Consider the following 24,905-nt stretch of genomic DNA (forward strand, 5'->3'; position numbering starts at 1 on the left):
GAGACGAAGCGATGTTTGATTGTGGATGTTCTGAACGGATCGGTTATCTAGTGCTAATCCTTCGCTCTTTCCAATGTTGTAGTCAGTCTTTGTGTTAATGTTAACTCCACTCATTTTTTTTTGTTGAATCAATAGTGAGATCCCCAACGATAAGATGAGGCTTATCGGTACATGCACGTAATGGTGATGACTTATGGGATGGCGTCACTCACTGATCACGTTGAATGGTGGTGCGGCGTACTGATTGCCCCCTTAACCACCATCGCTCATTCCACACTGTTGACAATGTCTGCTCAATTTGAAGGTGTGATTTGCTTGTTTGAAACATATTGGTAGCACTGATTCTGTTTACAGCCATTTCACAGGCCCTCCGCACTCACACTGTGCGCGAGATCATTTTGATGTTGGAAGACATTCAACCTGCTCCTACCAATTGTCGACACAAACGCGACAAGCTATTAAACTATGTGTGTAGCCTTGCGAACCCACAGCTTCAAGAAGTCTTGAGAGCTTGTGGAGTGCAAGGCACCAAACGTGTCCGGAAGGATGATGCGCCAAGCAGGCCACGTAAAAGGAGAAGGGTAGAAGCGCCTGCGCCAGTGGTGGAAACGGCACTGGAAGGGGACTTAGAGGATCTCATCGACGGCCCCTTTCTGCAATTTGTTGATGACGACACTGTGAAGCGTTGCATTTCTCAGTATGTGTCCCAAGGCTCCCTTTGTCCCAACTCACTGTGTGCTTGCAGAGTGATAGATCGTACTGGCAATGAAGCACTCAAGAAGGGCGTTTGCTTTGTTTGCGCTCGTAGACTCTTCTTGCGAGATCTGGTAACTGCGGAGCCTGAAGATATTCCACACCCAAGATGCTTGAAGCCAAGCCACCCTCATGCTGCTCAGAAATTAGTCAACGGCATGTTGCTACACGCGCCAGCCCTTCGTCGACCCCCTCCTCACTTTGTTTGTCGCCAGTGTTCATCAAAATTACGAATTTGTATAACGCCTCCCTTGTCTCTGGCCAATAATATGTGGGTTGGCGACGTGCCGTTTGAACTATCCATCTTGACTTTGCCTGAGCGGCTTCTTGTGGGCTTGTATTTTCCTGCTGCGTACATCGTCAAGCTCTTCCCAAAGCATCTTGGTAAGAAGAAGCTTGAACATATGAAGAGTGCGTTACGTGGCAACGTCTCAACATATCATTTGGACCCCAATGCCATAGCGGATATGATTGTCGGCAATCTTATGCCTCGCCCCATTGCACTGCTGCCCTCCGTGATGTGCGTAACTTTTGTGGGAGCTAAGAACGTCCCACTCTCTTCACTTCCGGAGGTATTCAGGTTCAGCGGCAAAGGGTTCACAACGCGCTCAATTGGCTGAAGGCTAACAATGGTTTATATGCTAACATTGAGATATCCATGGAACGTTTGCTAGAACTGCCCGAACATGGTGTTCCGGAGGAGTTAACAACCACAGTGCGATGCTCTGAAGACGAGTCTATCCCGATTCGTGAACATGCAGGCTATGCTCCAATGGACGATGATTCCGACGCCCGACGACGTGGATGATGTTGCAGATGAAGCAGAGGAACGCGATTTTGAGGATAGAAGTGGTAAGGTTGATGCTCCATATCTGAGGGTACCATAATCACTGCCTATTGACAGACCTGCTCCCGGTCCATGCAGTCAGTGAAGAGGACAATGTTGTCGATGGGGAATATCGTTCGTGGCCATTTATGTTCCATCAGCCTGGTTGACATGATTTTCAGCACCTGCAGTTTTTCCTCTACAGCCACATGGCGCCATCGATGTTTCTGGGGATTCGCTCAACGACCAAGACCTGTATAGGGAAGCGGTCCGTAATTTTATGCCACCACCGAAACCACAGTATGCTGTGCGTCCAGGAAGTACATTTGTCAACGAGTATGCTCGCGAAGACGCCGGACAGAGAACGGACGGGGCCCTACCAATGCCAACCATCTTCTGGGCACTTTCCCTGTGCTTTTCCCGTATGGTCTGGGGGGCCTGGAGGTTGATCGTCCGAGCAAAGTGTCATACGAAGAACATGTTCGATGGGCGCTTCAATACGACGACGGTCGGTTTCGCAAAGACCTGTATTTTATGTTTCAAACTTTTGGCGTGCAAGTTAAACGTCAAGTTTGCAGGTCGGCCTGTTTGCAGTTGGACTTCAATACCTTCTTCCAAAACAAAGAAGCGTTCCAAAAACTTACAGCAGAAGATTTTGTCAAAGCAAGTAAGGAAGAAGATCGCAAACAACCCATCAGTAACCCTGTCATTCGTGCTTTTCGTCAACAAATCACGTCTGTTCGCGCTCGAGTCACGGGCACTGATGAAAGTCGCGTCGCCATTCGTGCTCAAGTATGGGGCATGACTTTGCGCTTTAATCCACCAAGCATTTGGACAACAATCAATTTTGCCGACACGGGGGGATCCTATTGCGCAGGTGTTGGCCGGCGCAGAGATAGACCTGGATCATTTCGTGGCGAGGTTCGGACCAGACAGCAACTCGCGTAGTACAACAATTGCTGCTGATCCCTTCGCCTCTGCTGAATACTTCCACTTTTTTGTCAATGTCATATTGGAAGAGCTATTTGGGATCAAAGTCAACCCGTCAGGCACAATTCAGCGCTCTTGTGGGGTGTTGGGTTATGTCAATGGGTATATTGGCACGGTGGAGGCACAAGCTCGAGGCTCTCTACATCTTCATCTCCTCCTGTGGCTGCGCGGAGCGCCGACTGCAGAGACGATGAAGACGGCATTGAGAAGTGAACAGTTCCGCACCAAAATGCGCAATTTCATTCAGCGAAATATTCGAGCACACATTGCGGATACAACTGGCGAGACGTTAATGGCTCTTCCTGTACGGAAGAATATTGCTTTTTCGCGACCTGTTGACCCCCGTGTTCCGGGCTATGAACTTCGAGCAGCAGAAGCCGAAGCGCGTATTGCTCGCGCGGTTCAAACTCACGAGTGTGATTTAAATCGATGTCAGAAGATTAAAAAGGGGCGACTAGTCTGCAAGAGAAGAGCCCCTTGGCGCACAGCTGAAAGTGATTGGGTCACGGACGATGGGGATTGGGGGCCTAAGCGTCTGTACTCGAAAATTAACGCATGGCATCCACCCCTGACGCAAGTGACCCGCGCCAATAACGATTTCAAGCTGATCACGAACGGAGCGGAGACCAAGGACATCACTTTCTATATCACACTTTACATTGCAAAACGTCAAGTACAAACGGCCAATGCATCTGCGTTAATGGCAAAGGCTGTGGAATTTCAAGAGAAATTATCTGCACGACAAAAGAGGAGTCTCGACAAGAGCAAGCGACTTTTACAGTCTTGCGCCAATGTTTTGACCAGGCAACAAGAGTTTAGCGGGCCTGAAGTCATCAGTTACCTCATGGGCTGGGGGGATCGGTATATCTCACACACATTTGTCACGATATATTGGGACAGAGCAACCGCTCAACTTCGACGAGTTTTCCCATATCTCCGGACCACAACGTATGTGCGGTGGTAGCACCAAGTTGCCCCCATTTTTTGACGTTGATTAACAGGGATGACCAAGAGTTTCGCTCAACAATGACGTCGGAAAATGTTGATGGGTGCGATGTAGCTCTTTTCAATAATTTCCATTCGTTTTTGTTGCTCACGCATTGACGCAGGAGCAACGGGTGCCTTTGAGTCGCGATTCTGATGGGATGTTGGTCTTGAAAGACCAACTCAAGGAGTATGAAGACCGCGGTGACGCTCTGGCCGAAATGAATTTTTATGATTATTTCACCCTGACCTACGACGGCAAAAGTGACGAAAAATCGAGTGGACGGGAAGATAACCCTAGCAACAATGTGTCAGGGGAACCTCCCTTTCGGCCCCTCGGAGACGCCTCCGATTCCGGTCCGACTCCGGTTCCGTCTCCGGTCCGGCCCTCCATCTCGCCCGCACAATCACCGATCCGTCAACGCCCTCCCGACGGTCGCCCTGGGACCTCGCCTGCGACGCCGCCCAAGCCTTCTGTGCCCGACAGCGGCAGCTACGGACAAGCAGTATATAGTCAGCTACCTAGCAGGCGGACCCTTAGAGTTTCTTCTCTTTGGATCCTCCCCTGCTAGGTCAGCTTCATTTGTATTCGCTTACCAATGTTCACGCTTTGGATCCTCCCCTGCTAGGACCTTGATCTCAGGCCTCCGGGGTTGCCCTTACAGCAGAAGAAACTCTCTACGGGATCAACCGGACAAGATTGCCAGGTTCGGCGCTGACTCAGGCTCGGAGTACGAGTCCGTTCCGCCCTCGTCACCGCCCCTGCCACTTGTCCCCTCCTCCTCTACTCCTGTGGTCCCCGCACCCGTCATGCCGTCCGGAGTCACTCCTACCGCAGACGCCCGGCTGGACTCACTCGAGGCGAAAAATCGATAGCCTAACTGAGGCCCTTGCTTTACTCACCAACCAGGCTTCGCTGCCGCTGCCGCCGCTAATAATGCTGGCGGACCCCAAACACCATCGCCGGAGACGTCGATTCCGACTCCGACTCGGTCCAGGGCGACTCGAAGCCCTTTTTGGCGACATCAACCTCGCCTCAAAATTGGTCTTGCGACCAAACCCCCCGTTCACCTTCAACGGCGACCGGAAACGGCCGCCGCGTTCTCACGCGGTCCGCACCTACGCCCGCCTTGCCCCTGAGGCCTTCGTGGTCAACGGAGAGGCGAGTGAGGAAAAGGCCGTCCGCTATGCCATGTCGTTTATGGCAGAAGGACCCGCTCAGCAATGGGCGGAGCGCCACGGAAGCAAAGCCCCGTTTCCGTTTCCGTCCTGGGGCTCGTTCGTTTCGAGTTTCGACTCCGGTTCGTCGAGGAGAACGAGCAAGACCATGCTCTCTCCAAACTGGAGACTTCCGCCTATCACATGGGCACAAAGGATGTCTACCAGTACACCGACGACCGAGGACCTGATGGACCTCGCCGGATTGAAGACGCGTTGGTCAAGGTGACCAAGTTCCGCCACGGACTTGACCCCCTGATCAACAACGGAATCACGTCCTCGAACGACCCCCCGGACCTCCGGGACTACCTTAGCTGGCGCACCCGGGCCTTCCGTCAATACGAGGCCCTGGTCCGGGCCAAGCTGATCAAGTCAGCCGCCCCCAAGACGCCTGGCGGTTTGATTCGGACTCCGTTTCCGGTCAACCGCATCCCGGCTCCGGCCCCTTTCCGCCCGGTGGCTCCGGTCGTGCCACCCGCGGCCCGCGCCCCCTCTCCGGCGCCTCCAGCTCCCGTCCCTATGGAGTTGGATCGCACCAGGGCTCGGGGTGCCCCTCGCCGCGCCTGCTTCAGGTGCGGCGACCCAAACCATCTCGCCGGGATTGCCCCCTCCCCGCCGATGTCCGCTCAATGGACATCCTCGACGAGGTGATCCAACAACTCGGTGACGAGATGTTAGCGGAGTTGATCGCCCGCTACACGGACACAGCTGCCCTGCCGGAGACGGCAGCGGAGTCGATGGCCGGAGAGGATTTTGTCCCCGCGACGAGTGACTGGTGTGCCCTCGTTCGCGTCTATAAATCGTTTTGCCTCTTTGTATGATGAATGCAGTTCCTTGCCCTACAATGAGCCCGAAACGAAAGACACACCCTCTCCTGCCCCCGCCTCGACTCCGTCTCCGACTCCGCCCGCGACTCCGGTCATCGTCCTCCGCCGCCTCACTGCCTGGGAAAAGAAACTGCCCAAGCAGTACACCGTTGCCGCTGCCCCTGGGGCGAACTCCCTCCACCTCCCGTTAGAGCTCGAGTCCACCACCAGCGCGCTGAAGCTCTCACTCTCTGGGCTTGTCGACTGTGGTGCCACCTCCGACTTCATTGACACGAACTATGTTGCTCGGAATGGCATTCCGGTCCGCACCCTCGATCAGCCGATTCCGGTTTTCAATGTCGATGGCACCCCCAATGACGCTGGCTCCATCAAACAGATCGCGGACTTGGTTCTGCGCTACAAGGGCCATGCCGAACGAGTTCAGCTGGCCGTCACCCATCTTGGCAAGCAAGACCTCATCCTGGGGTATTCCTGGTTGCGGAAACATAACCCAGAGATCAATTGGGAAACCAAGGAGGTCAAGATGACACGGTGCCCCCGCAATTGCTCGACCTGCCGTGAGGAAGAGCGGGTCGAACGGACCGAGTTGCGGCGACTCCGGTCGCTTCAGAAGCGTCTCCGCTCCGGCCCGTTCCCCTCGGTCTGCGCCATGGACCTTTCTGGGTCTGATGACGGAGACGACTCCGTCTCCGGTGACGACTCCGGCCTGCCTGATCTGACGCCGGACTCCGACGACGACGATGACGATGGTCAGCTTGAAGATGGTGACCGCATCTTCTACACCTCGTTCCGCCCCGGAGGAGATACGCGCTGGCAGTACTGTCTCGCAACGCCTGGCCGAAGCCTTCGCCAGGAACTCCGCCCCTCCGCCCTCCGAGATCCCGGACTGGGCTAAGGAGTTCCAGGACGTCTTCAACAAGGAGTCCTTCGACACGCTACCGGAGCGGAGAGCCTGGGACCACGCCATTGAACTCGTCCCCGACGCTAAGCCCACCAACTGCAAGGTGTACCCCATCTCGCCCCTCGAGCAACGCGAGCTCGACGCGTTCATCGAGGAAGGGCTTTCGACGGGCCGGATTCGCCTCCAAGTCTCCGATGGCGTCTCCGGTCTTCTTCGTCAAGAAGAAGGACGGCGGACTCCGCTCGTCCAGGACTACCGTGCTCTCAATGCGATGACTGTCAAAAACCGGTACCCCCTTCCGCTGATCAACGACCTCATCAACCGGCTCAAAGGCGCTCGTTACTTCACCAACCTCGACGTCCGTTGGGGCTTCAACAACGTCCGGATCAAGGAAGGTGACGAGTGGAAAGCGGCTTTCCGGACTAACCGAGGCCTGTTCGAGCCCTTGGTGATGTATTTCGGCCTGACAAACTCTCCCGCGACGTTCCAAACGATGATGAATGACATTTTTCAGGACCTCATCCTCTCCGGAGACGTCATGATCTACCTTGACGACATCTTGATCGCCCATTCCGACCTCCGGAAACACCGGCAGATTGTTCAGGAGGTCTTGCGGCGACTCCGAGAGCACAAGTTGTACCTCCGAGCGGAGAAGTGCGACTTTGAAAAATCGTCAATCGAGTACCTGGAGTCATCATCTCCCACAACCACGTCGAAATGGACCCCGTCAAGGTCGCAGGTGTCTCCGCTGGCCGACTCCGGAAAACAAGAAGGACATTCAGCAGTTCCTCGGGTTCGCTAACTTCTACCGCAGGTTCATTCGGGACTTCTCGACCCTTGCGCGCCCTCTTTTCGTGCTCACCAAGAAGGACCAGCAATGGACTTGGGGCGACGCGGAGGCCTCCGCGTTCCAAGCGATCAAGGACGCGGTCACCTCGGAACCGGTCCTGGCGATTCCGGACGACACACGGCCTTTCCGACTCGAGGCGGACAGCTCTGATTATGCGACGGGGCGGTTCTTTCACAATCCGCCCCGGACGGGAAGTGGCACCCTGTAGCATTCTATTCCAAAAGCTTAAATGATGTCCAGCGCAACTACGAAATCCACGACAAGGAGATGCTCGCGATCATCCGCGCACTCGAGGAATATAGACACTTCCTCGAGGGCGCGCGCACCCTGTCGAGATTTGGACTGACCATAAGAATTTGGAGTACTTCAGGAAGACGCAACACCTCAACCGGAGACAGGCCCGGTGGTCTCTGTACCTCTCCCGGTTCGACTTCACGCTGCACCACAAACCTGGCCGCGATATGGGTCGGCCTGACGCCCTCTCCCGGAGACCCGACCACGGAGTCGATTCCGACAACTCTGACGTCGTCCTTCTGCGGCCTGAACTCTTCCACGTCCGCGCACTCGAGGGCGTTTCCGTTCCGGTCCCGGCTCTGAACTCCTCCGTGATATCCGTGATGCCCTCTCCGGTGAGCCTGACCTGGAGGAGCCCGTCGCACTAGCGGCCCGGCAACTTCTTAAGGTTCAAGGTCAAGCTCGGGCCCCGCTCCTCACGTTCTGACGAGTGGGCCGTCTCCGGCGGTCTTCTCCATTTCCGAGGAAAGATCGTCGTACCAAAGGACAAGGACCTCCGGAGACGCATCATCGAGCTCTGCCATGACACCCGAGTCGCCGGACACGCAGGTCGTTTCAAGACCCTGGAGTTGGTCTCCCGGAACTACTGGTGGCCTCAGATGTCTCGCCATATCGGCCGGTATGTTGCGACCTGTGACTTGTGCTGTCGCACCAAGGCACTCCGGAGACTGCCCCACTGGAGAACTGCACCCCACGGAAACGCCTCCCGAACGCTGGCATACCGTCTCCGTCGACTTCATCGTAGAGCTTCCCGAAGCCCATGGGTACGACGCGATCATGGTCGTCGTTGACACCCCTCGGAAAGCGCCCACTTCTCAGAGTGTCATACGACGGTCGATGCAGTAGGGGCAGCCCGCCTCTACTACCGGAATGTCTGGCGGCACCATGGGACTCGGAGAAGTACGTCTCCGACCGCGGCTCGCAGTTCATCGGACTTCACCCGAGAACTTTGGCGTCTAATCGGCATCAAGCCCGCCACGTCCACCGCGTACCACCCGCAGACAGACGGTCAGACAGAGCGCGTCAACCAGGAGCTGGAGCAGTACTTGCGGATCTTCACCAACTACCAGCAGGACGACTGGGATGAGCTGATTCCGGCCGCGGAGTTCGCCTACAACAACCACGTTCACTCCTCCACGCAGCAGGTCCCCTTCATGACGGACACGGGACGGCTCCCGCGCATGGGCTTGAACCCGGAGTCCGTTCCGCCATGGAGTCAGTGAACGAGTTCCGCGACCGGATCGCCACTGGTGTTGCTGAAGCCAAGGCCCGCTCACTAAGGCCAAAGAGGAGTACAAGCGCTACTACGACCGGAGACGGACTCCGTCTCCGGAGTTTAAGGTTGGCGACCGTGTTTGGCTGGATGCCTCTGACATCAGGACGACTCGCCCCTCGGAAAAGTTCTCCCATCGCCGCCTTGGGCCGTTCAAGATAGTCGCGGAGATCAGCAAAGGTGCCTACAAGCTCGACCTCCCTCCGCGCTACTCGAAGCTCCACCCGGTCTTCCCCGTCGTCAAGCTCGAGCTCGCCCAAGACGACCCCTTCGACGGACGCCCCGGCTACGACCAGCCCCCTCCGGACCTCGAGGACGGAGTCCCGGAGTGGGAAGTAGAGGAAATCCTGGACGCAAGGGTGAGGTATAAACGGCTGAATTACCGTCAGATGGAAAGGCTACGACGCATCGCACGACCAATGGGTCCGCTTCGACCGCGTCTTCGCCCGGAGAAAATTGCGGAGTTCTATCGTAAGTACCCTGGCAAGCCCACGACACATCGCCTCCGCGACCTTCGACTCGATTCCGTTCCGGTCTATGCGTCGGGACGCCGCATTCAAAGGGGGGGTGATGTCAGGGGAACCTCCCTTTCGGCCCCTCGGAGACGCCTCCGATTCCGGTCCGACTCGGTTCCGTCTCCGGTCCGGCCCTCCATCTCGCCCGCACAATCACCGATCCGTCAACGCCCTCCCGACGGTCGCCCTGGGACCTCGCCTGCGACGCCGCCCAAGCCTTCTGTGCCCGACAGCGGCAGCTACGGACAAGCAGTATATAGTCAGCTACCTAGCAGGCGGACCCTTAGAGTTTCTTCTCTTTGGATCCTCCCCTGCTAGGTCAGCTTCATTTGTATTCGCTTACCAATGTTCACGCTTTGGATCCTCCCCTGCTAGGACCTTGATCTCAGGCCTCCGGGGTTGCCCTTACACAATGGAACAGATGACTTGATGATCGTTGACGAAGATTCTGCAGTCGCCCTCAGTGAACCAAACGTGCAAGAAGTTATTCAAAACGCAGCGCCCAAGCGTAACAATGGAGGACGCCCTCGTAGCGTGCGTGTGCCTTATCGTCAAGGCAGCAAGCGAAAGGGCCATTGTCGGAATTGTGCGAGGAAGAGGGCACGAGATTAACTTGCATTTCATTGGCCGATGGTTTCCTAAGAAAGAAACGGGGGCGGCGGGTGAGTACTACAGTGCTCAGATGTTGTTACTGTTCCTACCATGGCGACACCTACAAGATCTGGCGTGTGGGCAAACCTCGTTCTCTGTACGGCCTGGTCGACTTTCTTGGAAAGTGCTACCGTTGAACAGAAACGATTGGTTGCCAATATACAGTATTTCCACGAGTGCACAAAAACGCGCAGCGAAGCGACGCGAAGAGAAGGAGAAGGACGGTCCACGAAAGCCGCAGGATCTAGAAAGAGAACAGAATGGCGTTACCACAGAAGTGCCATCAGTTAATGCAACCACTCTTGCGAAAGAGCCTACAGAAGAGGAAATCGAGTTCGCACGCCAAAGCCGTCAGGGGTTTGCGGGAGCGCATGTTTGGACAGCAAGCCGTGGATATTGCATTCGGCCAAGGCATCTTCAGCGAGGAGTACCCAAGTAATGTTCCGCTTCAGCCACTTGTTCGACAGGCAACGACGGATGACATGGTGAAGTTCCATGAATGGGGGAAGAAGATTTCGGCATATACTAAGAGCAAGAATTTCGTGGAGCAGTCGACATTAGATTTGGGGGGGAAAGACTTGGGGCGAATTCACGTCTTGGGAGAATCGGAGCGAAGCGTTTCCGGTCGCGTGATTGACAAAGGTGGTGTGACAGATATCACTCCGAGTGTTGCGAACCTCAATGCTATGGGCCCAATCCTGAATACCGAACAATCTAGAGCACACATCATATCGTGCTCGATCACCCCTGCGACACGTTATCTGGAGCAAGACCACAACAGCTTTTAATGGTTATTCGAGGTGAAGGAGGGACTGGGAAAACAGTGGTGCTAAAAGCGATTGCTCAATCATTTGAGGATCTGAATGCAAGAAGCTTATTAGCGTTGACGGCGACAACTGGCGTAGCTGCAAGTCTCTTCGGTGGCCAAACTGTTCACAACTGGGCAGGCATATCAATCCACGAGACACGAATTCGAGGAGGAAAAGGTACTCAAGAAAAGCGCATGAGGAACATAGGACCAGTGAAATACCTCGTGATCGATGAATTCTCGATGTTGACCAAGAGATTTTTGCATTTGCTGTCTCAAATCATGGGTATTGTCAAGCAGGACCTCCGCGAGGCACAGCCAACTGATGCTTTTGGCCTGGTGAACGTCATCTTAGTCGGAGATTTGCACCAGTTCCCTCCCATTGGCGACCCAAAACAAGCGTTGTTTTATGGATTGCAAGCCGCCCCAGGTGTCTCGCCAGAAGGATTGAGCTTATACTTACAGTTCACCGTTGTCGTTACGTTAACTGAGCAAAGGCGCGTAACAGATCCTGAATGGATGGCGTTGTTGAAGAGGCTTCGTGTTGGCGACTGTACCAAGGACGATATCGAGCTCCTAGAGCACTTATTGGTGGACGACCCGGAAACGATCCCAGTAAACTGGAACACCGATCCTTGGGCGAGGGCGGTTTTGGTAACGCCACGACATAGCACTAGAATGCTGTGGAACACGCACTCTTTGAGAAAGCACGCGGCCAAGAGCGGTCATCGCGTCTATCGATGCCACAGCGAAGATGTGGTCAGCAAGACGAAAGCAAGTTTAAATGCTTGGCAACGATTCGCAGTGGCCAGTTTGGATAGCAAAAAGTCAAGTCGTCTTCTGGAGGTCGTGGAGATTGCAGTTGGAATGGAGGCCATGGTGTTGTGGAACATTTCGACAGAAGCTGAACTGGCTAACGGCACTCGTGGCGTCATCGCGGATCTTGTTTTGGACCCTAGAGAATCACTGCCGTTAGAAAAAGACCCGGTCTCGAATGGGATCGTGTTGCAGTACCCTCCAGCCGTTATCCTCTTCAGGCCGTACCATAGCACCTTCCCAGCGTTTGAAGGGCTGCCATCGGGTACTATACCCATTGTTCCTTCAGTTGCGACCTTTGAGGTCCACACGGGGGCCGACGAGGACGTAACCATTTCAAGGAGACAATACGGTAACACCAGGGGTATTCTTTCACGGACTACAAGTCGCAAGGCCAAACCATAGAATACGTGGTAATTGACTTAGGCAAGCCACCATCGGGAAAGTTGACCGCATTCAATGCATATGTGGCGCTATCCAGGAGTCATGGACGAGATAACATCCGAATATTGAGGGGTTTCGATGCCAAACTGTTCACAACACACCCATCGGAGCAACTCAGGGAGGAAGATGAGCGACTCGAGAGTTTAACGGTCATTACAGCGTCAAGACATAGACGAGTGTGATATGGGCCACTGAAAGATGGTTCAGATGTTGTTTAGGGCCGAAAAGTGACCAGGTAAGTGATAGCATTTGGTCAACGGCAGGAAGTCTTGATAATGACAGCAAAGTCGGATCATGGATATGAAGTCGCTGGTTGACTCGAGCGCGCGCAAGGAACGAAGGCTTTGTGCGTTGCAGTGCAGTTATGCTTGCGGTGGTTGGATTCAAGTTGCATTGATTGCGTACCTGTTTATGAAGGTTGATATCAGCAAGGGATTCCAGCGAGATTCAGGTGGTTGAAGTTAGAAAGGAATAGTGTAGCGTGTACGTCACAACGAAGAGGACAAGGGTATGTAGAGCAAAAGGAGTGAAAGTTGATTAAGTAGACGGACGGGGAAGACATGTGACGTCGGTAACACTCGCTTTCCTCCGCTACACAACGATAGCCTAAATCTCAAGTTCCTTGGTCTCCTGGTCGATGGCCAGACAGTTTCCAATGTCATCTCAACGATTGGAAATGAGAGATTCAAGACTTCAGGGAGACTGTCAGTTTGGGAGTAGCAAAAGTACTGGTAACCAAGCTAACAAAAATCGTCTCAGTAACTACGTGCGTGAATCGTTGGCATATGTAATGCGCCATTGACAATAGCAAGGTCATTGCCTGGACCGACTAGTCCTGTTCAAAGAGCAGGCTTCTACGAAAAGCCCAGCATTGGAGGTCAACTTCATGCATGGCGCGGTCGATGGTTCCAATTGGACTATAACGTAGGACCTCTGGCTACTCGTCAATGGATTCTGGCCGAAGACGATGTATTCTTTATCGCGGAAGATTCCGACGGAACTTTACGCAGATTCAAGTGTTCCGCGCGTATTGTGCTCTGGAGGACTGTGTGACGGACGTCTGGAATGAACCACCTCCTGAAGTACTAAGAAGATGGGAGAAACTTGACACTGGCTTGCTCGACGACATTGGAACGGACTGCGCCGGTATGGCGCTTTCCCCGGGAACGCGTGTTGTGTTCCACTCCCAATGCGATGGCGAATTGCGGAGCGGATACCTCATAGGTCAGAGCGAAACGGAAGCTCGCATAAGAGTTTCGGTTGCTGGCGAAAGGATAGACTGTCAAGCGATCGACTTGGTTAGACTCCTCATGACACCAACAAAGAGCGGCGACATCTTGGACGTTCCAATTGCCAGGGTGCAACGACATGTTTTCGCTTGCGATCGGCAACCGGGGGTAGGGGAGCGTGTTGAGATCAAGGATAAAGCACTATTCTGTGTTGAAAGGGTGGAGGACGGGAGTGGAGAAAGTTTGGTGCATGTGCGGCACACAATCAACAAGAGACGGCGAAGCGGTGAGGATTTCGGCAGTACGGAGACACTTTTGCCAAGGTGACGAAGTGTTGATAACTGGGGGCGCATATTGCAATAAAACAGGCGTTGTGACAAGGAGAGTTGGTCTGACAGGAGATTCGGAAAAAATCGGCGCTTTGGAAGTACAAATGGTAAGCCAAAGTGCGCGTGAGAAACTGTTTATTGACTTGTAACCAACAGGGACAGGAAGGAGGAAGAACACACTCGGTAGGATTTTATAATTCGGCTAAGTTAAGTTGAACCTACTCAGGTATTGGTTTTGTGTTCAGACACTGTCATGCTAAATACAGCACCTGCAACGAGCCAAAAAGGACCGGAACCCGAACAACGCGGTGGTTATTGGGCCAGATATACATGGCGATGAGGGGATTGTTCAACAAAGCGGCATTATATTGCCTAAGCACAGTCGAGATGGTAAAGTGGCGTTGTTCTTGGATCGTCAACAAGGGGTCAAACTTTCTCGTCTACGGTACTTGACAGAAGGGAACTTGCGTGGCCTGTCAAAGGACGACGGCTGATTGACAGCTTTATCGTGTAATTGCTATTACGAGATACTTGACTTTCACCGAGGTTTCATCGAAGGTTTTGGGTTTTTTGACCCAGGGCGTTCGGGTTGATTTGTACATGTTTGGCTGGGTCCCCATCAGTGGATCATGATCGTTGTGCCAGGTTGTGACCATGGGGGGGACCTTACTAAAGCAAGGTGACCCAATGTGCGTCTCCGTCATCGCGCTCGCGCTCACTCTGATGTTTTCTAGTCTGGGTGGTTTCTTTCTCTCATCATCTTAGCAGCGCCCATATCTGCATCAGTCGACTTCCCCCAATGCTTCGCGAACGTGACTGCAGATTTGCGGAGCGGAAATAGGATTGACGGATTTACGGACAACAATGGGGTCCCGACTACCGACCCATCCAAGGCGACCGCCATAACTTACCAGAGATGTCTTGAGTCTTGCGGAGGAGGTACGCATACCTTCCAGGCGTATGGCAATATCAAAAAATAATCGACTCAGGTGGCGGCGCTTTCTCGTGGTCGTCTTTCTCGCAGCAATTCTCCGCTTGGCTCCTGCCGTGGCTGGCTTTGCTGTCCCAGTTTCCCTTTGTGAGTTGTGTTTCTTCACACTTGTCCCTGAACTTGATGGTGTAAGGGATGTAAATATAAATGGGACAATCTTATGTCGGTTTTCCTCGCGCTCGGAAGTCCCTGCTTGGCCGCCTATTCTCTTGCTCTGACTGTGCTCAACACGAAATGGGTTATACGCCGCTTCAAGAACACCAAATATCCAAATAACACTTGGGCTGCGATTATCCTTTCGGGAATGCAGCAAATGGCATTGAAAGTGACAACAGTCAGTGAGGATGGATATTCTCTGCTCGCTTCTTTGGTCGTCCTACAAGAGAATGACCAGTGGTGGGAGAAGGTCGAAGATAACCTCAACTACGCGGACTTGCATACTTGGTCAATAGCTAGTGGGTGTCCAGATCTCAGCTCTTAACTCTGCTTAATTTTTGTCCTAGGTGTGACTTCGATTGCTTGGGTCATCCTGGCATATGCTCTGACTGTTGTCGATGCATTCACAACCATCAGCACCGATCCAAACAGCAATGGTGTGCCTTTTCTCCCAGAGCCTCCTCTTATCAGTTCTCATCCCCACAGGCCAAGGTCTTTCTGGTGTCGGCAGCATCTGGCTGTGGATGATTCCCGTGACCATTGGTTCGTGGATCCTTGACTCTTTTTGACAACCGCCGCTGATACCGGTGACAGGATATCTCCAACTCTCTCCTCGATGTGATGCAGAACGCGTCTCAAAAGCGCTGCGCGAAGCCAACAGACAATCTTTCGTAATGATTCCGGGAGCCAATGGTCTGCGCAATGTCGACGCTTTGACTGAAGAGCGGGCGCTCTCTATTAATAGCTATGGCCACCATCAAACGCTATATTCCGACCAGGAAGCTACGGCCCCCATATATAACTATGCAAGGTTCCTTCCTTTTATTCACGTCGTGGAAGAGGTCGCCTCGGCGTTCGAGGCCGCTACCAAAAAGGCCCACCTCCGGACATCTGTGTCAGGTGACCGATGGGAGCCAGGCGATGGGAGGACAGTGCATCCAGAAAATCGACGAGGGACAGCGGATCAAATTGAGCGATACTGCGCGCAACCTCCATATGTCCGCCGCTCGCATTGGGGCTCGGGAGTGTTGAATCGATTCTTCATTGCGGCCATAGCAGGGTTAACACTGCAATGGAGTTCGAGTGGGGCTTCAATTTTGATCGTCTACTACACTCCGACTGTTGGACTGGGCTGTCGCTCAGCTGCCTACCTGGTTTATGCTGGTGCCGCGACGCTTGTGTGGATCCTTCTCGTCATCAGCAGTTTTCTGGTTCACTACGCCACGCCATTTGTACCTGGGACTGCCCAAACTCTATCTCAAAGGATCGCAGGGGACGTCGCAATATTCCTCCGTCGCTCCGCCAAAGTCCTCGCCACCCTCAACGCCGTCTGGATCCTTGTGGCGTTCTTGCTGCAGTTTGCCAATTTCTATGACCGCTGTTATTGCAACTCGGATGTTATCGGGTTGGGGAAACGCGCCCACAACGTTATGCTTCTTCTCGGGCCGGATATATCCAATATGAAGGCCGCTTGGGTGGGAGGGATCGCGCTCGCGGTCAGTGTGTCGGGCTTTTGGTGGTTGTTCTTGAACGTGTTATTTGACCCATTGCCTCGTCCTTCATAGCACGCTGTTTGTACGATGACATCCTAATAGTAGTAATATCTGTTTAATACGTACTTGTACTCTGTTGTACCCTCGTTTCTGGAACTGAGTGTGGAATTGATTAGGTTGCTGATGATCATTCACTCTCCGCCTTCTCTCAGCCCACAACCATGCCAAGTATTCAGGTCGGTTACTAGCCACCAGTAGTCGGTGTTAAGACTCTCTGTGCATGTAGATCGCGACCTTCCCAATCTCCGCTGAACTTCTCTCTTCCCCGGACACATTCAAAGGTATTTAAAGCGCCCATTTTCATCGCAGACTCCAAGTTTATTGAGGATAATAGCTCCCTTGGATGTTATCAGCACTGCCGAAGGACACGTAAAGCAAGCACATATCCCGATCTTGCGTTGAAGGCGAGCTTAACGATCCGTAGGTCTTTCTATGGACCTCAAGTTGAGAACAAGGAAACTGCATACTTCGTCTCCGGTGTGCCCGGATATTCTTCCTATCTTCACGTACAACTGACACACAAATTTCAGTGTGGAAGAGCTATGAGGACCACGCGAAGCTTATTGCCGACCCTAGCTATAAAACCGTGATCGAAGGCCTCCGTTCCGCGACGACCGATTCGGCCCAATTCAGCCGCAACCACATCGATGTCTCGAAGGACCCCCTCACCGCGCTGTCTTCTCCGGCAGTCGAGTTTGTGTTGTTCACACTCAAGAACGGCGAGGCCGATGCGGACAAGCTGGTTCCCCTTCTCACCGAACTGGAGAGTGGGCTCAATGTTGCAACCGGAGCCCACCCGCCTTGCGTGTTTGGCCAGAGCCGCGAGGATAAGAGCAAGTTCTTGCTCGTCGTTGGATGGGACACTGTCGAGGTGCGTCCCTGTGAAATTCGCTCATAATCTTATGCATGCTGATTGGCTCCGGAAGGCGCACTGGGAAGCCGTCAAGGAAGGCACTGGGCTTCACACAACCGTGGGCAAGATCGCTGCGCTTGCTGACCTGAGCATCGGCCACTCCCATGTGAAGGCGCACGAGTGAAGTACGTAGTTTGAATATAAGCGAATGTAACATTACTTGATATTTTATCGTTTCCAACTTGCCGCTTTCCTGTCCAAGTACACACAACTGAACGTCTCGACTTGTGTTCTGATCCACGGAACTGCTTTAGCTTCGATAAACAGACAACGGTCCGCCTTAAGGTGTCGAATCCTAGCAACGTCGGCATTTGCTTCTCCATTCCGAGCTTCCAATAATCGGAGGAGAGGCACGGTTTTTACTCCACCGTTCGAGACATCCAAGGTAGTGAGGGCTGGGCACAGGGACAGCCTGGGGTTCGCGAGGGCATTGATGACGGGGTCCATCTCCGATAGGCATTGGAGCTCGAGAGTGTGGAGCGCCGGACAGCTGTGAAGCAGCTGGACAAGCTCTCTACCAGGGAAGAATATGTTGTTGATGCATAAATGCTGCAGCCGGGGTTGTTTCTGTGCAAGAAGGCCGAGCTCCATCAGCTGCGTGTTGCAGAACTGCAGACTTTGGAGGGACGGCATTGTCACCGAGTAGAGAAAGTAACCCAGCCATGGTGTACGATCTAACCGTAGAGTGTGTAGGTTTGACATCACAAGTGGGGGCAATTCAGGTATTGTTTGATGGTGCACACGATTCAGGGCGACCGCGAAAGTTTCGAGGAGAGGATTTGTCTCGAGCAGAAGCCAGATTTCTTCGACCGTTGGGATAAATGTAGGGGACTCGACTTCCAGAGATGTCAAGTAGTTCTGTTGGGCACATAACACGCTCCACGTGAACGACGCGGAGTCGAGTTTCAGTCTTGAGACTGGAACTACGAGTATGTGGTCACAGCTTTTTTCGGTATGACTGATGTCCAGCTGTTCCAGGTTAGAAAGCCGACCGAGGCGAGACTTTCCTCCGATGAACGGTGTGATGTCGTTGCTTTCGAGTGAGCACACGCGAAGACGGTCCCAACGTACGCTTTCGAGCTTTAAAGAGGTGGTTCGTTGGTCAAATGGACCCAATACAAGGCGATCGACTATTCCCTTTGCTCGTTCCAGGCCACGTTGAGCTCTCCGAACATCCTTCGTCTTGTTTACCATGATTGTTGACCAAAGCCGCGGTGTCCCGAGTGCAACGTTGCGCCAGTGTCTGCAGACGCCCCCCAGAATGAAGCCCTGTTGATGTGGCCAGTCCAGCGTCACTAGCTCGAAAATGATGGCCATAAGTTCAACGGGGAGATTGACGAAATGGTTCATGGTTTGGCGACGGTAGCGCTCTGCTTCTGATTTTATTTGCGCCAGAGCTTCCCTTTGGGCAGCGGCATCCTTCCCGTCCAAGCGTGTGAGAGCCATGTCGGCCATCCGCGTCGCCTCTTCGAGTTTGCGGACCTGAAGGAAGAGTCGAGCAGCGCGTGCATATCCTTGCCACCGTGCTGGAGCGAGTTGGATGATAGCTTTGGCATCTATGAGGGCACTCTTGTATTTGTTCTGTCCTTCGTAGATTCCTGAACGACATTCGTAAACACTCGTTTCGCGATCCCCACCAGCGGCCAAGGCCTGAAACACAGTTCAGCAAAGCCAATTGCGCGTCATGCTGACCTTTTCAAGCTCCCTGAGCGCTTTTGGATGCTTGGAGGCCTTTACCAGCGCCCTGGCGCGTTTGAGGTGGTCAGTCCAAGTTGACATCAAAAGTTAAGACGCGTTGTTTGGCTGCCGCCGCCGGACCAAACATCGCTGATCAGCCTAGACGCGCTCCCCACAGCTATTACGAGCGTGTTCCAGAAGGTTCCTACATCTCTTTCTACTGCTCCACCATGCCTCTCAACTACAGCAAATGGGACCAGCTCGAGGTTGACCCCACTGTCCTTTGTTGATCGTCGCATTGAGCTCAAGATTTCCAGCTTTCGGACGACTCAGACATCGAGGAGCACCCAAACGTCGACACTAAGTCGCTCATTCGGTAGACTCTCTCAAAGTAACCGATCTCTCATCCGATATTGAAATGTCTTGTTAGATGGAAACAACGCGATATTCACGAGAAGCGGGAGGCGCGCAAGTACAAAATCGCGCAGCTCCAAGCCCAAATCGCCTGCAACAACATCCTTCTTCCGAGAGTGCAAGAGGTTGCGGCGACTCTCAAGTCGGGCACGCTTGATAAACCACGGACTGTCTACTTCAGTTCGCTTGTTGAGCAGCTGGAGAGGAACCCGTCGAAGGACTCTCCGCCCGGAAACGATCCGACAAAGCTTGAGCAGACCTACGACGGCATGTTGCTCTCCTTATTACACCAAGTCTCCGGCGCAGCTAAGACGGCTGTGAAAGAAGCAAATGTCTCTGCGGATGAACGAGAGGACCGGTTGGGCAAGTTATTAACAGAGGGCATTGCAGAACATGCTGTACAGCTCAAACAGACAATCGACGAAGACGAAAAGACGGTGGCAGCGGAGATAAAAGAGCAGAAGAAGCATATCACCAGCGACGACCTCCATGACGGCTTTTCGAACAAGGTGTGTGTGTCACCGTTGAAATCTAGTCAAATATTTAGACCACACTCTCAGTATGTCCCTGCGAAACCAGCGCCAGAACCACTTCCCATTGCAGCCAAACTCGATCCCCCAGCGAAAAAGACAACAAAAAAGACGACAGAGTTTGAGGTGATCAACGCGCCAGCAGAGAAAGTCGCGGAGGAACAACAAGATGAGGAGGCGGAAGAGGATGATATTGCAAACCTGACTCCCTCTCTCGAGGCATTTTCTCGAATTCCGATCAAGGGTTTCGAGCAATCATTCCGTTTCATCCAGCAACACCGAGATGTGGTCGTACCTGGGGCGTCGGATGCTCTTCTCGGCGCAGCGTTCAAGGCGCAGTATGACGGCAAGCCCAAATATGCGAAACAATGTGTCCACCAAAGCTTGCTTCTGCAATACGGTGACAAAATCGGTGTTGATGGTCTGGCAGTCTTCTTCAAGAAGTGGGTTACGGGGATCTGACTAATATTCCAACTGAATGCGGATTTTCTAGGATGATCGCCGGCGATAAGCGTGCGGAAATGGTCTTCCTCGACGACGTCGAGAAGACATACGCCCATCTGACCAATCGCGTCAAGATCAACCAGGAAGAAGCCAAAGCTGGTGGGCGCGAGACCATCATGCTTGCGACTGACAACGAGAATGACATTTCGTTTAACGTACCTACTGGACCACCTCCGAAGGAGCTCGTTCTTGGTGAGGGTATGGAGGATATGGACATCGAAGAAGTCCGCAAAGCGTTACAGTTTCGATGGGATATATTTGAGGGGCTCCCCGAGAACTTGCAAAAGGCACTTCAGACGGAGCAATTGAGCGAAGTCAACAAGGTCCTTGGTGCAATGGAGGTTGAAGAAGCGGAAGACATTCTTCAACGGTTAGATATGTCAGGTATCATTCCGTTCAGGTTCGTCTCTCCCTCTTCTACTTGATTGGAGTTGATCACAAAATTAGTGAAAGCGGAGTGCGCGACGAGACTCCTGCGGGGCGAGCCGCTGCTGGGCTTCCTCCACTAGACGACCCCGAGGTTGATTAAACGTCCATTTACTTGCATCTGCTTTGAACAACATTTTTTGCAATTGTATATTATTATTTTTGGGTATTACATAATACTTTTTGATTTGTTAGCTTCCTCCACCAACTGTCTTCGTTTCCGAAGCTGAATCATCTGGAAGTGGGGAGCTGGCGTATGGTATCGCCTTTCGCCACTCAAAACCACCGCATCCCGTAACATCTCTGAGAAGCGAGCGCGTCCAAACGCAATACCCTTGGCAAATTTTACCCTGGTGAAGAATGCCGGCCAGGTATCGATTGCGTAGATTGCCTTGATTTCCTCGACCATCGTCTCTGGCAGTTTCTTGTCAGGGAACCCGTAGTTATCGTCCAGACGCCGCAGATTGGAAGCATAAGCACGGAAAAACAAGTCGAGGAAGGTGATTTGGAACATGATCAGCCTTAGACTGGTCTTTGAACGGGTGAAGGTTTCCTTAAGCCGATAGTCACTGGCGCCTTCTTCCAGAACCTCCAGCTCCGGCGCGTCCTTCAGAATCCACCGCACATTCCTTGTGATTGCCTCTTCAAGGAAGGGTCCTGCCAGGTCAGCCCATTTGATTGGGGCATTCGAGTTTTGGGGTGGACAGCAGATGACGAGCATAATGAGGATGATGAGTTCGCCGAGATCGGGGAAGCGGGTCTTCACTCTGAGGTCCTTCCGCTGAATGAACCCTCGCAGCCGTTCTGTAGCGTCACGCAGAATCACTGGGTCCGTGCGAGAAAGGCTGATGAGCAGATGGAAGAGATGACAGTATGCGATGACCGCCTTTTCTGACGCATGGAGAAGCGACTTGCCTGCCTTTTTGGTGTCCAAGGCGTCGTCGCAATTGCGCATGAGAGAGACGACAATATTGTTCATCAGCCGATAGACGGCGGAAATCGTATCCTGCCGACGTGGAAGCCCACCGGCACGGTGTCGCGGGTTTTTGCTCATTTTCTGTTCGGCCTTTCTCACTTCTTTGTCGATATGTTCCAAACTGGACCAGATGTGCGGATACACACGCTGGAAATGTTGAGGCGAAAAGGCGAGGGGGAGAAAGAAATCGAAAGCACGTTTCTCGACGCTTAACCGAACGCCGAACTCGGAAAATGCACGACGGCTGAGCCAGTCGAAGTCCGAAGCAAGGGCCCGAGAGCGTGGGTCAAGTGAGATGCCGATACCAAGAACCGAGTCGATCAGTGGGGTGCGGAGGAAGAAACAACGAAGCTCTCGTTGGAGAAGTATATGCGTTGACCGAACGATTGCGTCCAGGCGAGGATAAGCAACAGAGAAGTTAATCACTGTTTCAGATGGGAGACTGCAGGCGATCGTGTACAGCGCATCGTCGTCAACTTTGTCGAGTTGGCAGACAGAGGGTGGTACCATAAGCGGTGAACGTGCAGGTTTTGGAGAATTGGCCGGAGAGGAAGCGATTGGCACAGAATGGGGAAACGCAGAGGAACCATATGGGCAGCATGGGCAAGTCCACTGGCTGATCCGTTTGAGAGTTCGCGTCCAGTTTGGATCTTTCTCTTCAAAACGTATTAACCTGTCTTTGCCGGCGCGGGGAGACTTGGTGGTTTGGGAGAGTGGGCCGACCTCTGTCAGCTCACTTTGAAGGATTATTATAGGGCGCTTGTCCTTTTCCCACTCCTCCTTCAGCGGACCTTGCGTCGCGGCTGAGAAGAGGCTACCAGGAACATGAGTGTTGCCGCGAACAGGAAGTTGACCGCCTCGAAGATGAGATTCTCGCGCGAACCAGACGCACGAATAATTGCCGATGTACCTTGGGGGACCGCCATAGTCTTGCTCGACCTTTCATAGTCTAATTTCAGTGATGCTCCAAGCGGATGATGTAAACACATACGGTGGTCGAGCTGAAGAAGGTTAAAAATTGGAGGAATAGGCCGCGCAGCGTCAACGCTGGGCTGTACCCTCCCGTATATCCGTCATGGCGGTTAATTTCCCACTCCCGCTTGAGGAGGTCGCAGCAGATATAACTATCGAAAAGATTCGGATGGTTAATCCCAGAGACACTGCATGAAACCTGGGGCGGACTGGCAGGCTACAACAACCATCAGTTTGCGCCAACAGATACGGCAAAATGGCGCACCCAGTCCGCTAATAGCTCGACGCTGAAATGGAAAGACATGTTCTTCCATGGGCCACTGGGAGGCGTAAGAACGAGACAGAATTTGTGGATGTTGGCGTCATCGAAGAAGACGTCTACGCCGGGATATGTCGATTCATGGAGCTCAGCAAGGTCTCGATACAAGCGGGCAGAAAGTGCCATGGGTTGAGGGTCCCCAAACATCCTCCTTTATGTAGGCCTTGGGTGACTTGATATGCGGCTGCCGGTTCACAGTCATCAAGACAAGGGGTATACGCTATGACTTGTGCTCGGGAGTCGACTCAGTCGTCGACAGGGAGTGTCAAGCATTGAGTGGAAGGAATACGGCATCAAAATCAGATGATTTGAATGTCCTCTTCAAGCAACCACGACCTTGAAAGCTCTACATGTCGTATTCTCACTGTATCATCTACTCTTCGCTGTGCAATCGACCTTGTTGACCGTCCGCAACCAATTACTTCTTTCTTATTCCAACGGCTGTTGACATCGGGCCAGGAATTAAAGCAACACCATCGGATGCTGAGATAGTTCGGTCTGGTTTAGGAGAGAGCTGTCGAATCCGGTGGACGATATCCAACAGGTATTACTCGGCCGACGTTCACTTTCAAGCCCACACTGTTAGCGGATTGGCGCCGCATCATGTGCGAAATGTACCTGCTGTGATATTTGTTTGGCCTAAAGGGGAGGTGAGGCGTTATTCGCGTGTTCTTCGCTAGAGCCAAGGTTGTCGCACTCAGGCGTACCAGCATCATATCCAACGATTCGCTGGCGACATGGCTGGCTACGAGCCAGAGGTTTCGCTTGCCGTTCGTGTCGCTCCGTCAAGCGACATCCCAGTCGATGCCGAGGATGAGCAACAAGACGACGCAGACATTGACGAGTTTCTGTCATCCAATGGCTTCGAGTTCATCGATGGCTCCAATGAAGAATCCCCTCACTCCCCCTTTGCCGAAGGTGTGAATAACTTGGAATAAATTTACCTGATGAAATGTTGTTGATCAGGCATACCGGGCCTTCCTCGTGTGTATGATGCACTCAGCACGATTATGTGGCCGTCGATGCAGACACGGTCCCGAGTTTCAACAACTCGACTTCACCAAGACTTTGATTGGGCGGATACCACTCAAGATGAGATGCCTGACCTTGGGGCTAGCCGAAGTCGACAAGAGGAGATAGCGGAGCTCACTCGTTGGCTTGAAGAAGACACCAATAACGACAGTAATGCTCGCGACGACCCATGGCGCACTGCGGCAGATTCCATGTCTGTATCACCAACAGCCTTGGGATCAACTGAATTTCCGGAAGGCGCAAAAGAGTTTGGGTTCGATGACGATTTCACAGTGTTCATTTCTGCGCCACCAGTGGAACAAGACAAGGACAAAGATCAAGACGTCGATTCCGATTCTGACTTTGAAGAATCGCCTGCTCGACTGGGTCTTCCCGGCTCCAGTCCTCTCTACCTTTCACTTGGGTCAGGACTGGATCTTCGAGAAATCGAAGAGGGAGACAAAGAAGACGATGACATGCCAACTGAAGCTGAGATCGACGCTATGAGCACGCGGATATTTGGGGGGCCCATGCGTGAAGAGGCGGTTTCTAGCGATTCCAACGACGGCTTTGCTGCCTTTGACTTGACAAGGGTAATGTCGGCCTTGGAGGGTATGAAGGCGGAGATTGCTAACATGGAAGACGAAGGAGAGAAACGTAAAGTAGCAGCGTCAGTTGCTATCAGCTTGGTATACGGTTTACAGGGAGAAGGATCGTGAACAAAAAAAAATTGAAATGTTTTGTTGGATGGAGAT

The 24,905-nt window shown here is 53.0% G+C and overlaps 6 protein-coding genes across 6 annotated transcripts; 4 read left to right on the forward strand and 2 right to left on the reverse strand.

Annotated features, from left to right (window-relative positions):
• Positions 1–1,508: 1,508 nt before the first annotated feature.
• On the forward strand, positions 1,509–2,527 carry MIND_00848000 (ATP-dependent DNA helicase; the record flags this gene model as incomplete). Its single annotated transcript, XM_037365144.1, has 4 exons — positions 1,509–1,605; positions 1,658–1,714; positions 1,762–1,879; positions 1,930–2,527. The coding sequence occupies 4 exons, from the start codon at positions 1,509–1,511 to the stop codon at positions 2,525–2,527; spliced, it is 870 nt and encodes a 289-aa protein (XP_037218386.1).
• An 11,868-nt stretch (positions 2,528–14,395) lies between these two features.
• Positions 14,396–17,445, forward strand: MIND_00848100 (uncharacterized protein; the record flags this gene model as incomplete). The annotated part of the gene is made up of 10 exons (XM_037365145.1): positions 14,396–14,447; positions 14,495–14,647; positions 14,698–14,786; positions 14,833–15,154; positions 15,203–15,292; positions 15,342–15,398; positions 15,450–16,371; positions 16,833–16,885; positions 16,939–17,279; positions 17,335–17,445. The coding sequence occupies 10 exons, from the start codon at positions 14,396–14,398 to the stop codon at positions 17,443–17,445; spliced, it is 2,190 nt and encodes a 729-aa protein (XP_037218387.1).
• A 44-nt stretch (positions 17,446–17,489) lies between these two features.
• MIND_00848200 (F-box domain protein) lies at positions 17,490–19,100 on the reverse strand (the record flags this gene model as incomplete). Its single annotated transcript, XM_037365146.1, has 2 exons — positions 17,490–18,971; positions 19,014–19,100. 2 exons carry the CDS (start codon positions 19,098–19,100, stop codon positions 17,490–17,492), a joined length of 1,569 nt encoding a protein of 522 aa, XP_037218388.1.
• A 128-nt stretch (positions 19,101–19,228) lies between these two features.
• On the forward strand, positions 19,229–20,975 carry MIND_00848300 (Hsp90 co-chaperone Cdc37g; the record flags this gene model as incomplete). The annotated part of the gene is made up of 6 exons (XM_037365147.1): positions 19,229–19,264; positions 19,316–19,374; positions 19,429–19,921; positions 19,973–20,385; positions 20,436–20,846; positions 20,894–20,975. 6 exons carry the CDS (start codon positions 19,229–19,231, stop codon positions 20,973–20,975), a joined length of 1,494 nt encoding a protein of 497 aa, XP_037218389.1.
• Positions 20,976–21,041: 66 nt separating this feature from the next.
• On the reverse strand, positions 21,042–23,286 carry MIND_00848400 (UBIQUITIN-CONJUGAT-2 domain-containing protein; the record flags this gene model as incomplete). Its single annotated transcript, XM_037365148.1, has 3 exons — positions 21,042–22,787; positions 22,840–23,037; positions 23,086–23,286. The coding sequence occupies 3 exons, from the start codon at positions 23,284–23,286 to the stop codon at positions 21,042–21,044; spliced, it is 2,145 nt and encodes a 714-aa protein (XP_037218390.1).
• A 165-nt stretch (positions 23,287–23,451) lies between these two features.
• Positions 23,452–24,869, forward strand: MIND_00848500 (uncharacterized protein; the record flags this gene model as incomplete). The annotated part of the gene is made up of 4 exons (XM_037365149.1): positions 23,452–23,545; positions 23,599–23,789; positions 23,841–24,057; positions 24,106–24,869. The coding sequence occupies 4 exons, from the start codon at positions 23,452–23,454 to the stop codon at positions 24,867–24,869; spliced, it is 1,266 nt and encodes a 421-aa protein (XP_037218391.1).
• Between the last annotated feature and the right edge of the window lie 36 nt (positions 24,870–24,905).

This window comes from Mycena indigotica (genome assembly GCF_014461135.1).
Source record: "Mycena indigotica strain 171206Taipei chromosome Unknown Mind.scaff0007, whole genome shotgun sequence".
NCBI classification, from domain to species: domain Eukaryota; kingdom Fungi; phylum Basidiomycota; class Agaricomycetes; order Agaricales; family Mycenaceae; genus Mycena; species Mycena indigotica.